The sequence below is a fragment of the Leptinotarsa decemlineata genome, unplaced genomic scaffold (assembly GCF_025532065.1).
Source record: "Leptinotarsa decemlineata unplaced genomic scaffold, Ldec_3_MD MMD2_P_RNA_scaffold_6, whole genome shotgun sequence".
In the NCBI taxonomy this organism is placed as follows: Eukaryota; Metazoa; Arthropoda; class Insecta; order Coleoptera; family Chrysomelidae; genus Leptinotarsa; species Leptinotarsa decemlineata.
Window position 1 is genome coordinate 2,524,409 of NW_027412533.1, and position 19,654 is coordinate 2,544,062.

Genomic DNA, 19,654 nt, shown 5'->3' on the forward strand with positions numbered 1-19,654 from the left:
GACTTTTCTCGATTTGTTCCTTTAGGGCTATTTCAAATCTAACTTTTATGTTACGCAACCTGGTACAATTCGGAAATTTAGACAAAAATACCGAAACTTGTGCTAGCATTACCACGGAAACATTCCAAAATTTTATGAGTTCGAAAATATACTCTTTTACTGTCTGGTGGTTCAAGGAAAACATTTGGAACATTCGCTCAAATGATTGGTTAATGTATAAGATAAATAATAACGAGGTTACAATAAAATACTATCGTTTTATGTCTTCGAAATCAACATTTATCTATTATAAAAGATGTTACTGATTCATTTCTCTCTCCAATGAACGATGAAGAATTGAAATACCTTTCGTGAGAAATGCCACAATACCCCTCTTTCCATTAAAAAAAATTGGTTGCACCCTTTCGGCGCCAATTAATGTCACATGATTGGCTTTTTTATCCAAAAAGTCCTGAAAATGATTCCTTTTTACAAAAAATGTATCCGACTCCAGAATCTTGCCCTGCACGAAATGTCTCCACTGTATATCAAAAACCTACTTTTCAAAAAAAAAATCCTTGTATTTCGGACATTTGGACATTTTCAATTACAACTGCAATATTTGACTTTCTCTAAACTAAATGTGAACTGATCAACTTGTTATCATCTTCCCTGGGTATACGAAACGATGATTACAAATCTTAACATCAAATTGATTTTGAAAATGCACTCAAAATAAAGTAAATAAAAGTAACAAAATCAAATGAGTATTTTTCTTTAATTTTATCCAATAACTGCAGAGAATAAATAGTAATATCATCTTCAACAAACATAAAATATATACATCTTATTTACATAAAACAACAATAAAATTAACAAAGCGAAAACAACCTACAAGTTATTTCTTATAAGGGGGTTCCAACTGAATAGAAGGCCTAAAAATCTTTTCCTGCAATTGTGACGCATCTTGATAGTTGTCCTGCTGAACCTGTCGACCGCTCTTAAAGCTGGGATGCTGCGGCAAATGCAGAGGAAGCTGCAAATCGCTCTGGCCAGGCTGTATGGAACCACCCTGCCTAGTGTCTTCCACATCACTCGGCTGTTGATAGAAGTAACCTCGATTATCATCTTGCTCGCCTATTTGGAACTGTCCCTGTCTGAAAAAGTGCTGACTGCTCACTTCACTGGCTGGCTGGTAGTTTACTTGCTGATCCTGCTGATACTCGTTCTCAGAACTCTGATCATAGTTATCAGGGCGGATCACCTGAACATTGATTTCGGGCTGTCGATTTCCTTGCGTTGGTATATGTTGGACATTATTCTGGGGGGATGTCTGCTGAACATTGTCATGGGGCAACCTTTGCTGGAAATTACCCTGACCAATCAGAAATCTCCCGTCATCTATTTGAAAATGGTCTGTAGGAAAATTACTTTGCTCCTGAGTCAACTGGAAATGCCCCTGATCTACTTGGAAATGACCTTGACCCTGAGGTAGCTGTTGCTGAAAAACGTTTTGCCCGGCAGCTTGAAATTGGGGCTGTGTATCCAGAGGCAGCTGCTGCTGGTTTGGGAAAATTCCATTAGTACCAGGTACTACAGGAACATCATGCTGATCCTGTGGAATCTGAGGATAGTGCAAGTTATAGTGATTCGGTAACAGAGGATGTGCAGCATTGACAGCAGCTTGTGGAACTGTAGGCGTTTGTCCTCTCAGCAGGTTGATGAAGTTTGTAGAGCCATGATACTGGACTTGGGTAACTGCTGGATGAACAGGAACTGCAGGTCGCCCAGAAGCAACTGGATGTACCCCTGCTAATGGATGTGTAGGAACTATAGGTGTAGCAGGAGCTACATGATGCACAGGAGCCACAGGTTGCGCAGGAAATACTGGATGCGCAGGTATTACAGACTGAACAGGAGCTACAGGATGAACTGGGTGTACGGGCTGGAGATGCTGTGAGGGGTACAGGGGCTGCGAAATCAATGCAGGCTTGAATTGTGGGGCAGGAACATCTCTAAGTACGGGGCTTTGGAACACGGCACCAAACGGTAGTACCCCTAGGTCGGGCTTAGTAACTTCAAAAATCTGAGGCGACGGTAAAAACGTAGCTGGTACTGGCTGCAATTGTTGCACCGGTTGTAATTGTTGAACTGGTTGTAGCTGCTGTACTGGCTGGAGATGTACAGGTTGTACCTGTTGTACTGGCCGCACCTGTTGTACTGGCTGCACATGACTAAAATGAACTGGTACTGTTTGCACCGGTACTGGCTGCACTGGTGTAGGATTTACTGGTACAGGGTGTACCGGTGCTGGATGTACGGCAACCGAGTGTACAGGCGTTGGAACTACGTGAACGTGGTCTACATGTTGGACTGGCACAGAATGCACGTGCTGAACTGGAGCGGGGTGTACGTGAACTTTATGTTCGTGAGGTAGTTGATGAATATGATCCACATGCACCGCCGGTATTTTTTCTACGTGATCGATATGAGGAACAGGGTTCAAATGAAGATGATCTTCGTGTACAGGCCTAGCCGGTTTGGTCAAGAGATGAGCCGGAGGCGGCACATGTATCGGAACAAAAGGCCTCACTAGTTGTGGCTGAGGTTTAACCACCGGTCTCCAATCTGAGTGCAAAGCAGGTCTCACTTGCGGTATGTGTATAACTGGTTTTCTGAGGTGAAGATGGATTTTTGGTTTGTTATAGTGGTATCCTGGGTGTCTGATGGATATCGGCCGCAATACTGGTCTGTATTTCAGATCAACTGCACCGTAGCCTATCACGTATTTTTGTCCGGTAGGTTTTACTCCTACGTGTTTAGCCCATGCGTAGTTTTGTATGGGAGGGTTGAAGATGGTTCTTTTGTCTTGGTCTTTGGTCGTGGTGTCGGAATCTTCATCATTCAGTGGGTTCAAACCATCTTGGTGAGAGTTGAGTTGTTGGAGATCGGAACCCGAGAAGACAACTTTCACGAAAATAAACAGGATGATGACACTGATCTGAAATGAAACAGTATCTAAGTTTGAAAACTTCGAGATCTATTTTTTAGGACATGCACAGATTTCAAAAACATTTTCCACGGTTTTTTCCGGAAAAAATATTATTCAGTATAATGTTGAGTATTGGTGGTTAAACAGTTTTGTTTGGAGATGAGCATACCCGTCAAAAAATTAGGTTAACGAAATTAGTGCATGCATCAAGTCTATAATTGAAAAACATAATAATAATGATACCGACCCAGTGGAGGATTGAATAGACCCTCTCACTTTTGACCATCCCCCTATTAAAAAAAAAGGCGTTTACAATATAACTAGAAAAAATATGTGCCTTGATTAAATAATTCATGTTTAGGTCTTCGACTGAAATGGAGAAAAAAGTTATAAGGAAGTCAACAGTTCATATTGTATGGAGAAAATGAGATAACAACATTTTTGCAGAACTTTCTACGAAAACGTGACTTCATTCAACTTGACTAAATAGGCATGTGTCAAAAAATGTCAACAACACTCCAGTTTTTGTTTTGAGGCGATTCCAATTTCTATATGAAATCCATACCCAAACTACACCCCCCTGGCGAGTTTCAGCTACTACCCATATTTTTTGCAATAGCTTGGAGGTCGGGTGATTGTTGGCTCAATTATCTCCACTAAAATTGGTTCATTTGTTATTGAAGAAACAACTATGAAGAGCTATCTACTCTAGAATAATTACTTATTACTTAAGGTGCAATCAGATACTGTATTCTAGTTAGATTAAACTACTTGAAAAGACTGGATATAATTCTTAATTCACCAGTAAAAATATGTCAATAAATCAACTATATCAACAGGTAATCATAAATTATGAATAATCATGATTATAAAGTATAATAATCTGGTGAGATCACCTGGTGGGAATAAATTCAGTAAAATATAGTTATTCAAATCTACTTAAGTCATTCATTAAGATGATATAAATTTCCGAATCTATTAATTTCCTACTTTCCAGAAGATTAAGTTTCAAATCTCATGTCTATCAGGTGGAGGCAAGTTACGTAAGTTGAATTCATATTCTTTCTATGTACTTTAATTCATACTTCAAATGTTGGTCCAGATTGACCTATGTAGACCATCGGACATGAATCCCGTGAGAATTTATAAATTCCTGTTCTGTCTCACAATAAACTCTTGTCTTTGTTATACACATGCTCAAGTTATCATTAGTTTTATACGCAATGGCTTGAACAGAGTGGAATCTATTCATGTCAGAAAAAGGTACACTAGTATGTTGATCGTTATATTAAATGCTGATACTGTCTATTGATATGGAAAGGTGGAAGAATTTCTACTAATAAAATCCTTATGTGCATTACGGAAAATTGAAAAATCGTATTTATTATTGATTTCAATCATTTTGTTCCACCTCCCTATTGATTGTGATAAAAGGGTGAAGCGAATTGTGGAAATCCAAACCGATCACATTTTGTATTTCGATAATAAACACAATTTCTCAAATTTTCATTTCAAGTTTTTCGATAACAAATGAAATAATTGTTTCAATTATGAAGACAAATATCTTCCAAATGATGTATCACTTGACCACCTCACTGATGAAAAGGTACCTAACTGTTGCCAGCAAGTTTTTGGGTTATGAATTTTATATCAAAATGAGACCCTGTCAAATCTATAAATAAATCAACAGTTATATACCCACTGAGCATATACAGATGCATTCTGATAATACGATTGCAACTATCAGAAGTGAAATTTTTCCAGTCGACATCTAGTATATCACGATCTACAAAAAAAATGTAATTTCAGATTCACGATTGCAAACCGATTACTTCCTAAATCAATGAAACCTCAGTTGATTATTCAAAGCAAGTCTCACTTTTACTTCAACTCAAGAATAACAATGCATTCAGTAGAATCATTACATCAACTTTCACAAAAACATTAAATTTTGAATAAATTCACCGACAGTTGTCATTACAATTCCATTCACTTTCCTTCGTCGTTTTGTTTTTCACGTTCAAAAAGTTTCTATGCAGAGAAGAATTGATCATTGAATATGAAGTTTTTCTCTAGAGATTTTTGCCAGTTGTTTCAATTGCTTGACTTTCTCAATTCATAAGAAAGTAAAAATACAATTTCTATTCGGATCGCAAATATATTTCCTATTAATTACTACAATGAACAGAGTACAAGTTTTTAATATGAGTAGTTCTTTTGCTTCTTTATTTAGAAAAGAATTTCTTGATGGAAAATGAAGATGTGTTTGCTTGTGTGTATCAATATAAATTCAATAGATATTTTTATGTATATGTGTACAAATCTGTTGAATTGTGATATTGTTGATTGTTAATGTATCTATTTTTTATTTGTGACGTATCCTATATCATGCTATATGGGATCTGAAAATATTGCATGAATATATTATTATATATTATTACCAAAACATCCCACAATTACTGGAGATACGTTTATGACATTTTCAAGGTTCGGAATCAAAGTTGTGATGAACTTAATGAGATTTTGAATTACTTCTATGAACAAGTACCAAACAATTTCACACTAAAGATTGAACAATACTATACAACTCTCCATCATAAAACAGACACCTACCCTGCAAGTCAGTTTATCTCTGTAATTCTAAGTTTGGATTGCATTTAATATTTCTTATCTTCAGTCATTTTATAAAAATCTATTCCCAAAAAGATAATTCAAACACGTGTATATACTGCATTAATTATGATAATAATTGTGATTGTACTCAAATATAAATATTAATATCGCGATTTTTTCAAGGAGAAACCACAAGCACTACAGGAAAATCCTCAAGGCGCTCTAAGAGCGGTGCCAGTGCGAAATTCGCGATTTACATTGGATTTGAATCGCTGGAGATTAAATCCATTTTGAAAAACGTTATCCGGAAGTTTATTGCACAGAAAACGGAGTTTTTCAAATAAAAGAGTTTTTAATCAGTGAAGTTAAAGGTGTACTGCAACATCATTGTGCCAAGACATATTGGTGTACATTTTAACCCCCAACAAATTTATCGAAGCAGAAAGCGGAATTGTCTGACCTGACATTATTATATCCGGTTCGGAGACATTTATCTTTTTGGAGAAAGTTGATGCCTGTGTTTTTGTGGTGTTGAATTGAATCTGGTTATTTTCACCCCAATTCGAAATTACTTCTAGTTCTTCATCAAAATATGCAACCTCCTGCTGCCGGTGAAGATGTGCATCCGCCGCCGGATGGAATGACGAAACAATTGTGCTGTTGTCAGCAAAGCAATATATTGGATTCTTCGTATTTTCCAATAAGTCGTTGATATAAAATAGAAAAATATTTGGAGATAATATAGATTCCTGGAGAACACCAACGTTGATGGTAAAAGGATTCGAGAGATATCCGTCGACGGCCACTTTCAGAAAATAATCACATCAACTTTTACAATTACTAATCAGAACTCTATGTGGTAATTTGAGTCCCTCTTCCTTTCTTTATATAATATTACCTCCAATTGTTTTGAATAGTCCTTTCTTTCGAACAAAATGAATAAAAGAACTAGAATGAAAAATAACAAAAGGCATCCAGAGATCTGCCTCAAATCTAAGGAGACTTTGTTATCTTAGAGGTATTACCTTTCACGAATTTCACAACGAATAAGGAAAAATCTATAGAAGAATTGTCAAGACAGCTAAAATGAACCATTTTCACATTAGGATATCCAAAAGTAATGAAATCATAAAAAAAAACATAGCATGTGTTAAATTAATTAACATCAAGTTCCCTAACAATGCTTAGTTAATTCCATTGCTTCATTGCAGAGAAACTTATCAGATATATTGTAATCTCATCAGATCCATTAATTTATCGTGAAGGTACTCACAATGCCGAGAATTTTGCCATGTATGACGTTATTCTAATGAAACGCATAGATACAAATGAGCAAATAAAAAACTAAAAAATCTCATGGCATTGACAGTATGTCCATGAAGATACTTGAGAATCTGTTAATTTTCACTCTACAGTTACTGGTTGAACTGATAAATGAGTATTTTGGTGAACGAGCATTTCCAAGTTTTTCGCAAACTAATATTGTGATTCCATTCTACAACGGCTGTAATACTTCAGACGCGATCAATTTTCAAGCAGTTTCATTCATTTCAAATTTCCAAAAACTCATACAAATTATGAATTAAATTAAATTAATTACTTTTTTAGCCAAACACGAGATTTTGAATGCTCAACAATTTGGATTTGGATTTCAACCCAAAATAAGTACATTTTGATGAAATTTTTTGTTTTTTGAAATATCTGTAGGTATAATCATCTGAATTTGAGGGAGGTTAATGCAGTAGTATTTTGTAATTCATGAAAAATTATAAACGGTGTTTATATTGTGTATATTGTATTATGATATCGGTATAAATAAATCGGAGGTTGAAGCTAGCCGATTTGTTAAACTGATATCTCAGTCAACGAATCCAGATTTTAAGAACTAATACCGTCTACGAAATTGGCCACATTGAACATTGGGTTCCTCATGGATCCATTCGTGGGCCTATTGTGTTTCTCCTTATATGTTTTATTGTTTGAAAAATATGTTAAAAATATTGTGTACCAGTTGTCGCACCCTTACGAACGACAACACTCAAACTTGTGCGAGCTAAGGACTAACAAGGTCTTACCTTTTAACGTGTGATTTCTAACACGTCCTAGCCGATTCAAAAACGTAAGAGCATTTCACTGTATTTGCAGATGATACACCTTTGCTCTTGTTCATGAATTTCAATATTTCAAAAGCTATTAGTTTTGTCTTTCTATATTTCTAACAAATTTTCAATGATTAATCTGGACATTGGGGTCAGTTTCCAAAATCATGTCATTGATTTGATTAGTAAACTATCTTCAGGACGTTATGCTACACCTACACGTAATGAATCAAATGAACAAGAAGAAATGAATAGTTTACCACGCATTATTTGAATCACACGTTCTACAAAAACGTATCATTTGATATATATTTGCAAAGAAGTGTCAGAAATATCTTGTAAATTTATTCAAAGAATAATACCATCTCTTCTCACCCATGAAACTATGTGTCTGGTGCATGAAAATAAAGTCCAATATGAGTTAGTTTTCAGTTTCACCGTCAAAATAACAACTTGAGATTACCCTGTACTTCAATTTATTTCACAAAAAAATATATAAATTAACAATACAGCTGAAGTGTATAATTATCTTTCTGTAAATAATGAAAAAATTCGATCTATTAACACTATTGAAATATTTTCCTCATAGAAACCATTCTACGATGTTTACAAATATTTCAATTAAGATTTAAGGGGTTTGTCCGCTTTGAGGTGAATTATTTACATTCAGTTCATCTGTTCCCCTGAGATTTACATATGTATTGTATTTGTAAATATGTATGTATAAATGTTACAGTATAAATTGTATTTTTCAACAATTTCTTCAGAATTTCAACAATTTTTTTTAGGAAATGAATAGGTATTTATAAATTACTTCGACAATAAGATATTATCTTTAGACATTGAATTGATTGAATTGGAAAGAGATAATACAAGGTTATTTTTCAAAAGAAACATGAGAAATATTCATATCTCCAAAACGTCAATGAAATATCTTACAAATTTCTGAAATATTTTTTCTTCAAAAAATACCTATATCGATGTTTACACAATAACTCGTCGTGGTAATTTACACGTTTGTCCTTTCTATACCTGTTTATGATTTCTACTTTTTAGCCTTTGAAAGCTGTGAAAATCCAAAAACTGTCAAAGAAAATCGAAATATTTGAATGCAAACTTCTTTGCAATGAAAAGAATTCCATACTGAAAGAAAATTGCCTCAACTGAATTTTGACTGTGGTTTTTTTAATACTGACCAAGTGAGTATCCATTTTTTTGTACATTCTAATCCAAGACAGAAAACTAAACTATCACCATCACTGTCACTATCAAATAAACAAAATTGTCACTTTCTTTTTGTTTTTATACCGGCCTGCAAGGTCCTACGAGTTTTGTATATTAAATAGATAGTTAAAATATTAATAGAATAGCAATGTCATTGACGAAGAAAGTACTTGCCAATTCTGGATGCACTTAGTGGCTTAATTGCAAAGGAGCTGTGGAATAATAATCAACTCGATTGCATTTACATGGAAAAATTTGCGAATTTCGGAAAATTTCAGTCCGCTTTCTATATCGTGGTTAGATTATTGGGTATTCTGTTTGAATTTCTTGAAATAATTATTTCAAGCGAACGTTTTAGAGATCTAAACTTGACACGAATTATGGATGGAATACCCATTACTAGATGAAAATCAAGTATCCATTATTATCTAACTAAACAATATTCACACTGGGAAATTTCATCTCAATGTGACGAAAAATTAAATTCATTTAAATAATTACAGTAACAGTATAATGTCATTCTTGGCTCACTGCTATTGCTCAAGGCACATGATTCTCGGACCCAATGATCACTTACTCCACGGTGTGGGGCGTGGTCATTGGTTGATAATCCTGGCGCGCCCTGCCGATTGTATCGGGGCTTCAGGGGATAAGGCCTGACTAGCGCACACTACGGGGAAAGAATAATAGTAATAATAATTCTTGACTCACTGCGCTTGCTCAGGCCAATGAATCTCGGACCCAATGATCACTTACTCCACGGTGTGGGGAGTGGTCATTGGTTGATAATGATGGCGCGCCCTCCCGAATGTATCGGAGCTTCGGGGGATAGGGCCTGACCAGCGCACACTACGGGGAAAAATAATAGTAATAATAATTCTTGGCTCACTCCGCTTGCTCAGGCCAATGATTCTCGGACCCAATGATCACTTACCCCACGGTGTGGGGAGTGGTCATTGGTTGATAATGCTGGCGCGCCCTCCCGAATGTATCGGGGCTTCGGGGGATAGGGCCTGACCAGCGCACACTACGGGGAAAAATAATAGTAATAATAATTCTTGGCTCACTCCGCTTGCTCAGGCCAATGATTATATATATATATATATATATATATATATATATAATGAATAGATAAGTACTTTTTGATCATTCCCATATTGATTTCAATTTAAGAGCCACCGGTATACAGCTGTTTCAGCCTATTGGGCATCGTCAGTACCGGGCAGGCGGTCCTCGATTGAAGACAAAATGAGAAAAACCAAGGAAGTCCTTGATAAAAATAGCTACATAAACGCAAGCGAAACATAAGTGGAACCACCTATTGGTGTGACACCCAAGTCAACTTGCAAAGTTTTTATGTCAGTGTTGGTGGTTTGACCAATCAACCGACAACTGATTTTCATTGAATTATTTTCCAGCAGCTTGACTGCATTAACCTTTCTAGATTTTTTATATATATATATATATATATATATATATATATATATATATATATATATATATATATATTATATATATATATATTATATATATATATATATTATATATATATATATATATATATATATATTATATATATATATATATATATATATATACGAAGGTTATCGAGTGTCTTGATATAGATAAAGGAGTTTTTAATCCTTGAGTGCTATGTCCGATTAAAAACTCCTTTATCTATATATATATATATATATATATATATATATATATATATATATTATATGAGATGATGAGAGATATGATGAAAGATGATCATTCGAGTCGACCAACAATGACTTCAAGAAATCTTTTTCGGGGTTTTTTATGTATGAAAGATTTAATTTCTTTTCTGAAGCGATGTGGGTTCTAAATCAATTTGATTTCATGTGGAAGTGTGTTGAATCATTTTGGAGCAAAGTATTTATACGAACGTTGGGATATTAGCTTTTGCATTTGTGGTGTGATATGTTGATTTCGTTGACGTATATCATATTCATGTGTGGGTAATTAAAATTTTTGTTCTTGGTGGTAATACATATTTATTTTCAGGAAAAAGAGTTGGTAGACGTCAAATACATGACGATCCGCATAGAAAGCGTTAGATGGAAAAATGGATTCTTTTTCAAGATATTTTTTAAAAACCGTCTTTGAAGGACTTCTATAGGATATAAATGAGTTTTTAGGGCACCACCCCATACTCGTATCGAAAATGGCTCTCTACAAGGGCATGATACAGTGTTTTTACTTGCTTTAGTGATAGTGAGGATGAATTCATGTCAATCACTAATCACTGATTACTCATACGAATACATTTATCATTCCCGAAGAAACGGAATGCAGAATGCATGAGTGAATATCCGATTTCAGTTTTTTCCTTGGAAGGAACCGAATCGTGAAATATTCTAATAAACTCGATAATTCGATTTGTTCCACTTGAAATTGGTGTTATTTCTTTCAACAGAAGTTTGATTCATTCTGACGGTGTGCAATATCCAATTGGATAACCTTGAGTTTTTTACCCACCGTTATAGATATTTCACCGCTGTATGTGAATAGCTTCGAAAATCGAATCATGTTACCTATAAAGAAATTCACAAAACTAACACAACCGTCAACGACGTCTGCCCGCGTTCTGGTCGCATTCTCGGCGATGGCGCTTCTTCGCTTAGACCGCCCCTCTACCCCCGCGCATCGTCCCGCCGTCTTACAGTAGACGCGATGCGTTATGGCTTACTGCGTTGCGTCAAGTTAATCTTATCGTAATATTTAAACGATTCGTTCAAATTACTGAGTGTGAAAGTTCATCTATACTAAATACTTGAAACGACAATTGTATCGATTTTTATAAGAATTTGACAGATATTCTAAGATGTGCATTGTAAAAGAATTATCTAATTTAATTGTATTTATGGCTCAGTATTTTGCATATAGTGGCTACTACATAAGAAGTAGATAATTATGCCATTGCGGACTTTTATTTAGGACTATTCAAAATGAACAATCTTACGGTACATTATCTGCATGTAACTCCAACGGTATAAGCAGCGCACGCCAAGATAAGCTCTCAGGGAGCAAGAATTTTTCCGACTTACTTGTTACTTATATTATGACCAAAATAACACAACACCTTTATAAATTGTAGCCTATATGTTATTCTGATGTATAAGCCGTATTTATGTAAAGTTTCATCTGAATCCGTTCAGTCGTTTAGGCGTGAAAGAGCCACAAACATACATACATACATACATCCATCCTCACAAACTTTCACATTTATAATATCAGTATAGAGTATAGAGTATAAATATAAATTATACAAATTTCCCGATTGTTTTGATCTTTAATTGTTAGAAGCTACATGAACATACATTTTTAATTTCTCATTATTATTATTTGAATACTAATGCAAACGATGGTTTAAAAAAAATGTTTAAAAAATGAATACATGAAAAAACATTTGTTCATTCTTTTTTTTGCGGAAAATGTGAATATTAGAAACCGTTTTTAATAAAAAATCATTATTTTTACTGTTCTTTTAATTTCTAGAGGGAACATTTGTTTATTTGTTTATGCAATAAAACATTTGTTGTAGGCGAATAAAAATTCACACTTTACTCCATTATAAGAAATAACAATGTTTCATTTTGTGGTAAAAAATTAATAGAAATTAAATTCCTTTCCCAAAATGATAAACGGTTATTTATATTCACTTTTTCACTATTCATGTAGAACGTTTGAAAACTAAAAAAAATATGGAAGATTAGTAAATATAAGGATTTTTATGAAAAACTGATCCTCAATAGACGCCAAAAATAAATAGTTCATTTGAAGATGAGTTTTTATGCAAGAAACATTTTTAGGTACTTGTGATGCAATGTGTTTGAAACCATTGGTGTAGTAATGAATATTACTGAAGTTTTATCCCAACACCAAACCGTTATCTCAACAGTTCGATACGTGTTTCTTTCTTATTGCACATCTACTACATAAAGCGAACACCTATATATAAAATTTCAGCCTTCGAACATATAACGGTACGAAGAAACAATGATGAAAAGGAAATTTTTACATGTAAACGCTTCCCTTTTATCCCAGTGGGGGCACTTCAGTTAGAATATTTGAAAATATTTTCTTATTGCACATCTAGGACATGAAGGGAACACCTACAGCCTCCGAAAATATACCTGTATGAGGAAAGAGTGGTGAAAAGGTGACTTTATTTTATTAACGCCCCTTTTTTTTCGCGCGTAGCGCCCAGTTGGAATATTTGAAAATACTTTCTTATCTACAACATGATGAAAAGTATTATTATTTAAAGATATCAAGAATATTCAAGCATAAGACGTTTAATCTTTTTTGTAAGTTCAAACAATTGTATGTGACACATGAGTGTTATATATTGTGATTATTTCTTATTGGTATTAATGCTATTGACGTTAAATAAACAGTTCATTTGGACCATTTTTCTCACTCTGTGTGTGTGTGTAGATTCTAGCTCATAATTTAACAATAAGCCTTAAATTTTGAATACGTCAATCCACGAAAGTTAGTTTTCTGAAAATTTGAAATCTCTTGTCGTGGGTACTAGAATAATGTTTCCAGTAGTGTACCATATGATAAAAAATTGCATAGTAAATATTTTCGTACGGGTCAGTTTCTAGGTTTCTATACATCACTCTGAGTGTGTAACAAGCCTACCCGTAAAAGAAAAATACACAGCAAATTCACTTGACTGAACCAATAGAGATTGGGCACTTAGTATGACACCTAACATTTTATAATAATATTCTACTTTTAAATTGACGTCGTTGATGTATAAATAGTTTGGCACTTTGTTATTTAATAATATATTATTTTCAAATAATTTCAGTCCCGCCACATCCGATAATATTATGAGACTCCATATTCTATTATACTAGAGGGTCTATTCGACCTTCCACCGCAACCCGCATGGGTTTATTGTCGCTCACACCTATTCTCACTCGGCCAAACAAACCCAGCTTCTTAACGAAGCCGATTAGTTCATATGGTGAGTGGTCTTTCAGGTCAGATGGTGAGAATACGGTTCTGCCGAACTCTAAAGACCTTATTCGGTCCCCAGCGGGGCAGGCACAAAGTATATGCTCTGTTAATGAGGTAGTCGGATAGTCAAGTTGCAAGATTCCCACCTTGATACCCACGACAACCTTCCCATATGAGGGTTTTTGCACGTCAGCTACACCTGACGATGCCTTAGATTCAGCCGTGCTAGGCTTTTTCGCCTCTGGTTTTGGTAAAACATCACTAGAGCGTAAACGTTTGCTAACCTGCTCATGGGGGATTAGTTCCTCCACCTGAGACAGATTCTGCGTACGCCGCAGCTCTCGCTCGTGAATATACAGGGAGGTCAATTGGAGTCGTAAACTCGACATCCATCTCCTCTGTAGACTCGCTCCTGAACTAAATTTACAGGGAGGTCAGTTGGAGTCGTTAACTCGACATTCATCTCCTCTGTAGACTCGCTCCTGAACTAAATTTACAGAGAGGTCCGTTGGAGTCGTAAACTCGACATCCATCTCCTCTGTAGACTCGCTCCTGACCTAAATTCACAGGGAGGTCAGTTGATGTCGTAAACTCAACATCCATCTTCTCTGTAGACTAACTCCTGCACTAAAATTACAGGGAGGTCAGTTGGAGTCGTAAACTCGACAACCATCTCCTCTGTACACTCGCTTCTGAACTAAATTCACAGGGAGGTCAGTTGAAGTCGTAATCTCGACATCCATCTCCTATGTAGACTATCTCCTGGATTAAATTTACAGGGAGGTCAGTTGGAGTCGTAAACTCGACATCTATCTCCTCAGTAGACTCGCTCCTGAACTAGATTTTCAGAGAGTTCCGTTGGAGTCATAAACTCGACATCCATCTCCTCTGTACACTCGCTCCTGAACTAAATTTACAGGGAGGTCAATTGGAATCGTAAACTCGACATCCATCTCCTCTGGAGACTCGCTCCAGAATTAAATTTACAGGGAGGTCAGTTGGAGTCGTAAACTCGACATCCATCTCCTCTGTAGACTCACTCCTGAACTAAATTTACAGAAACGTCAGTTGGAGTCGTAAACTCGACATACATCTCCTCTGTAGACTCGCTCCTGGATTAAATTTTACAGGAAGATCAGTTGGAGTCGTAAACTCGACATCCATCTCCTCTGTAGACTCGCTTCTGATCCAAGTTTACAGGGAGGTCAGTTGGAATAGTAAGCTCGACATCCATCTCCTCTATAGACTCAGCTCTGTCCATAAAGGTACCACGACTAGCTAGGGAAAGAAGGTCAATCACGGCAGAGCCCCGCATTACCGTGACAAGGCGATGCTACGACGAGAGGGCGCCCGGTATCTCGAAGGTTACGTAGAGACAGCTGATAGGCTCAGTATCATTCATCTGCTCGGCACGGATACATACACCTTAGGATTAAGCCATCGTTGGGATGCCATTCAGTTAGGGAATAACAGAACCACAAGTGATTACGTCATTTCCGAATCCAGCGGGGCTACGTGGAAGCATGCATCCGATGGCCGGTTTGCTCAACCCCCACATCCCAAGCCAATGCACTCGCCGAAAAACAGCATGTACAGTGGTTCAGGCAGTGAAAGATGAATAAGGACAGACAACCCGCTTAGACTCTATAAGGTGGAATAGGATAAGTCGTTTTTCTTTTAAATTCATATAATATACTGGATGGTTTATATAATGATCCTATTTTATATGACCATCTAGAGTTATACCAAGACATTTATAAATATATAAAATGTTTTACGGGAGTTTATTATCAGCAGTCTATGATCGTGTCACTGACGACCATAGACTGCTACTGAGTCAGTCATTATTGAGACCATTGAGTACATCTGCTGCAGTAACAGACGAAAAGTTTGACACTACAAATTCCATTCGACCACATCCTACCAGTCCGCAGATTTTGTTTTCTCTAATTAAGGAAAAGATTGTTCAAATACAAATTAAACACAATTGGCTCCAACACAATTCCTTGAGGTACACCACAGAGAAACAAGGCTCATCTCAGCAGCTTCGAAAAGAAGTGTCGGTGTTTACCCTTTTCCTTCAGAACACCCTCTGCCGTAACCCACAAAAAAGCACATGCCCTTACTCCGTATTTAGAACTTTCCACACACAGAGAGTGATACATGTGACATGTCATACATGGTGACATGTCATATAAACTTGACTATCGTTCACAAAGTAATGAATAAATTATTCCTACCATCCCTCATATTCTTTCAAACCCAACGACGAAATCGTTATTTTTGGTGCAAAATTGAAGATGAAAACTTCATCAGAACATACACCTTTGTAATAACGTAATATCAACAGCGGCACAATGTCAAGCACCTTTTTCAGTTTCAATTTCTATAAACGGTCATTATCATTCAGGTAATGGATATTGGCATTAACGCAATACCGAAAAAAATGAAACCATAGACCGTATGATTAGGAATATAGTTCCGCCTTTGCGTGTGTGCCAATGCGTTTATAGTATGACCGACATTGCTTTGTCCGTGCGGGACGTGCTTTGCATTTTTCCGAAGTGCTTGTCGATAAAAAGAAAGTCTGTTACACGGTGATCGGATTTATTTATTATCATGCTCTGACACATGCATTTTCATTGAGAAATAGCCAACTCCTAATATTGATTCGGCTTGGAATTTTTTCTTATCTACCAGGGCCGAACGATATGTTATTCTTTTAAAGACATATGCTACACTCTATATCAAGTTTGTCATGTATAAAAAAAGAGATTTATGGTCGACATTTACTGAACTCCACAGATTCAATACAGACTGTTCTGTACAACAATCAATGATAGAATTTTGCCTTCCCTAGTTTCATATCAAACTAGAGAAACCTTAGCCGGAAATACAGAAGACTGACATTTTTGGTTTGTTAAGTATCCTCAAGGCAAACTATTTTTTCCAGAGTGGCTGAGTGGCCAAAGAGATACAGTTGGGAAGAAAGAAGAATACACATGCGTCATAAATAAAATATGCGATAAAACACATACTTACATACATACATGAAGGATTATTTTCTTTTATAACTAAAAGAGGGAGAGGAAACAGTCAACTCATTGAAATCACTTTTTTCCCCGTGGGTTGGTCTACCTATCGGGCGCGTCCCCAGATGGCGGATAGGGAAACGGCCTGGGGACTGGAGGCCCTGTTCAGGAAGCCAATGTGGCCTTACGGACGAGGTCGCCGGACTCCTGGTCAGTGGCAGATTTAAGTAGGGTGAGGGGAACTAAAACCCCCCAAAAGACTTTGGAAAACATGCCACCTTGGACCAGCCTACCCAAGCTAAGGTGTAAGGAATCGTTCCGACAGCTGAATGGCCACAGGGTGATATGGCGTCATGAACGATCCCCTTGGGGAACTGGGCGAAGCCTCATTGTAATCAGCCTATCTCTGGTAATGCGGGGCTCTGCCAGAGGTGACCAACTCTTTCCTACTCGTGGAAACACTCATGAATGAAACAACACAAAAACAGAAACAACAAAAACAAAAACCAATCCCGAGGCTGGACAGAAGTGCTCACCTCAATCTAAGGCGTTGGCTGGTGATGAACAGAAATGCCCGCCCCAATATACTGCTTGGAATGAGGCTGTATATATCAGATCACCTCCAACAGCAAGGGCATTATCTGCTGCGGGCGCCAAGAGCTCCGCCTTGAATGAAGGCAAGAAACCAGCTGCCCCTGCAGGAAAGCTGCCTCACTTGCGCACCTCCACGAAGGAAACCCCAAGAAGGTTGAAGAAGCCGCGCAACGACAGTAATATCGCTGCACCTTCCAAAACATTCGCGGAGGCTACCGTGAGACACCTCAAGGTTGCCAAAGAGAGTGTGTGTTCGACAAGTCTTGGCCTACACCTGCCGATATACAGGAAATGTCTCCTAGTGACCTGTCCACCTTCCTGGAAAGGACAGGATGGACAATTACCTAGGAGGACAACTCCTCGGCAGGATGTACAATGGGTCACATGTGGCTTGAGTGCTGGGAGTCTACACTCACCCTTCCTACTCTACAGATACCAGAGACAGAAGACTTTTCTCATACCAGAACAAAAAATTACTGTTTCCCGACGCGCCTTTCGCTACATTACCAAGTTAACATCATCAGGAGATGACTTGTTGAATAATTACCTTATACCTACAAAATTGATTCCTAGTATTTTGTTATTGTTCTTAATGTTATTTGCTACCTGTTTGTGACATCTAATATTTACCTGGTTCCTTCCTGTAAGTTTGTGAGCAAGTGACTGATAGGAATGGGATCTTTGTTGCCGTTAATAAATCTCTAAATTTTATGACAAATTTACAAAATATTACTGTGACATATAGTCATCATTGTCCTCTTATTTAGCACAGACAGTCTACCCATTGTATATCATCATCAACAAAGTTATAACAAGTTTTCGTTGCAGTTTCATTTGCTTTCCATATGTCAGGTATATTCAGAAAGTATTTTTAGCATAACTGGCCATTTTACGAATTTCTTTATGTGACAATCCAAAAAATATGGTGGCAGGTTTAGTTATACATTTTACTATACCTTCTTCTTGAATTGAAAGGGGTTTATTTCCAGGGGAGATATTACTGTTTCTGAAGAAACGGTTTTGGCTTTCTTATTTTTCATCTTCAGAAGAAAGGAAGAAAGCAATCAATTTCAAAAAATAACCTATATACAAAGATGTGTAGATCATGCAAAGAAGTAACTTTCAGACACAAACTGTTTGTGTCTGAAAGTTACTGTTCTGGTACTACAGAAAAGAGCTATTAGATGCCTTTGTAATGTTAAACCCAGAGATTCATGTAGAGAACTCTTTAAAACCAATAAAATATTAACTGTGATAGCAGCGTTCATCTTAGAGACGGTGTGCTTAGTGTTCGTAAATAAATCAAAATTCACTTCAGTAACCACTCCATATTCGACTCGAAGTAGTGAGTTTACTTTTAGGCTCCCTATCCCCACCTCAAGTTTAGTAAAAGATTCGATAATTTATAATGGAGCCAAATTATATAATCATCTGCCAGTTGACATAAGGTCTACTACTAACTTATCTAACAGGGTTTTTAGAAGGACCGTAAAAAAATTCCTTGTAGATAGACCGTATTACAGCTTACAGGAATATTTTAATGACTCCTTTTAAAAGTTTTGCTTTGATGTGCATATTGAATGAAAGATCTATTTACCGGCATATTTTATTGTAGATTGTATTAGTTATTTTGACATTTGACATTTGACGTTAAGTTATCGAAGTATTTGATAATTTATAGTTTTATTTTATAAGGTGTTGTAATTGAATATATGTATCTTGCTTTGTCAACAAGTTTTTCTTATGACAATAAAGCATATTTATTATTATTATTATTATTAAACTGGAAGAAAAAGACCTCCTGAAATAGCTACTTTCATATAAACATTTAATTACACTAGAGAAAAATACTTTCGAAACCAATACTTCCATATGAACACTAAATTATAATGAAACCACTTTTCTCTATTCAGTTAGTATTCCAAACATTCGTTATAAGAGGCAAAATTTCACTTACATGGAACACTGTCATCCTCACTGGTGGATATCCACATTTTTTTCTATAAAGAGGGAGAAGTAGAAATCCAAAAAGTTTTTTTCATTGCCTTACATAACGATACTTCATGGTTACAGGAACTGTCAATCCTTCTTGAATTGATTTTCATTTATTTTCTTGATAA

General features: G+C 36.3%; 1 protein-coding gene across 1 annotated transcript; it reads right to left on the reverse strand.

Annotated features, from left to right (window-relative positions):
* Positions 1-579: 579 nt before the first annotated feature.
* LOC111509592 (uncharacterized) lies at positions 580-9,021 on the reverse strand. Its single transcript, XM_023165365.2, has 2 exons — positions 8,880-9,021; positions 580-2,980 (listed from the first exon to the last, which is right to left on the reverse strand). The coding sequence occupies exons 1-2, from the start codon at positions 8,892-8,894 to the stop codon at positions 878-880; spliced, it is 2,118 nt and encodes a 705-aa protein (XP_023021133.2). The 5' UTR covers positions 8,895-9,021; the 3' UTR covers positions 580-877.
* Positions 9,022-19,654: the final 10,633 nt, after the last annotated feature.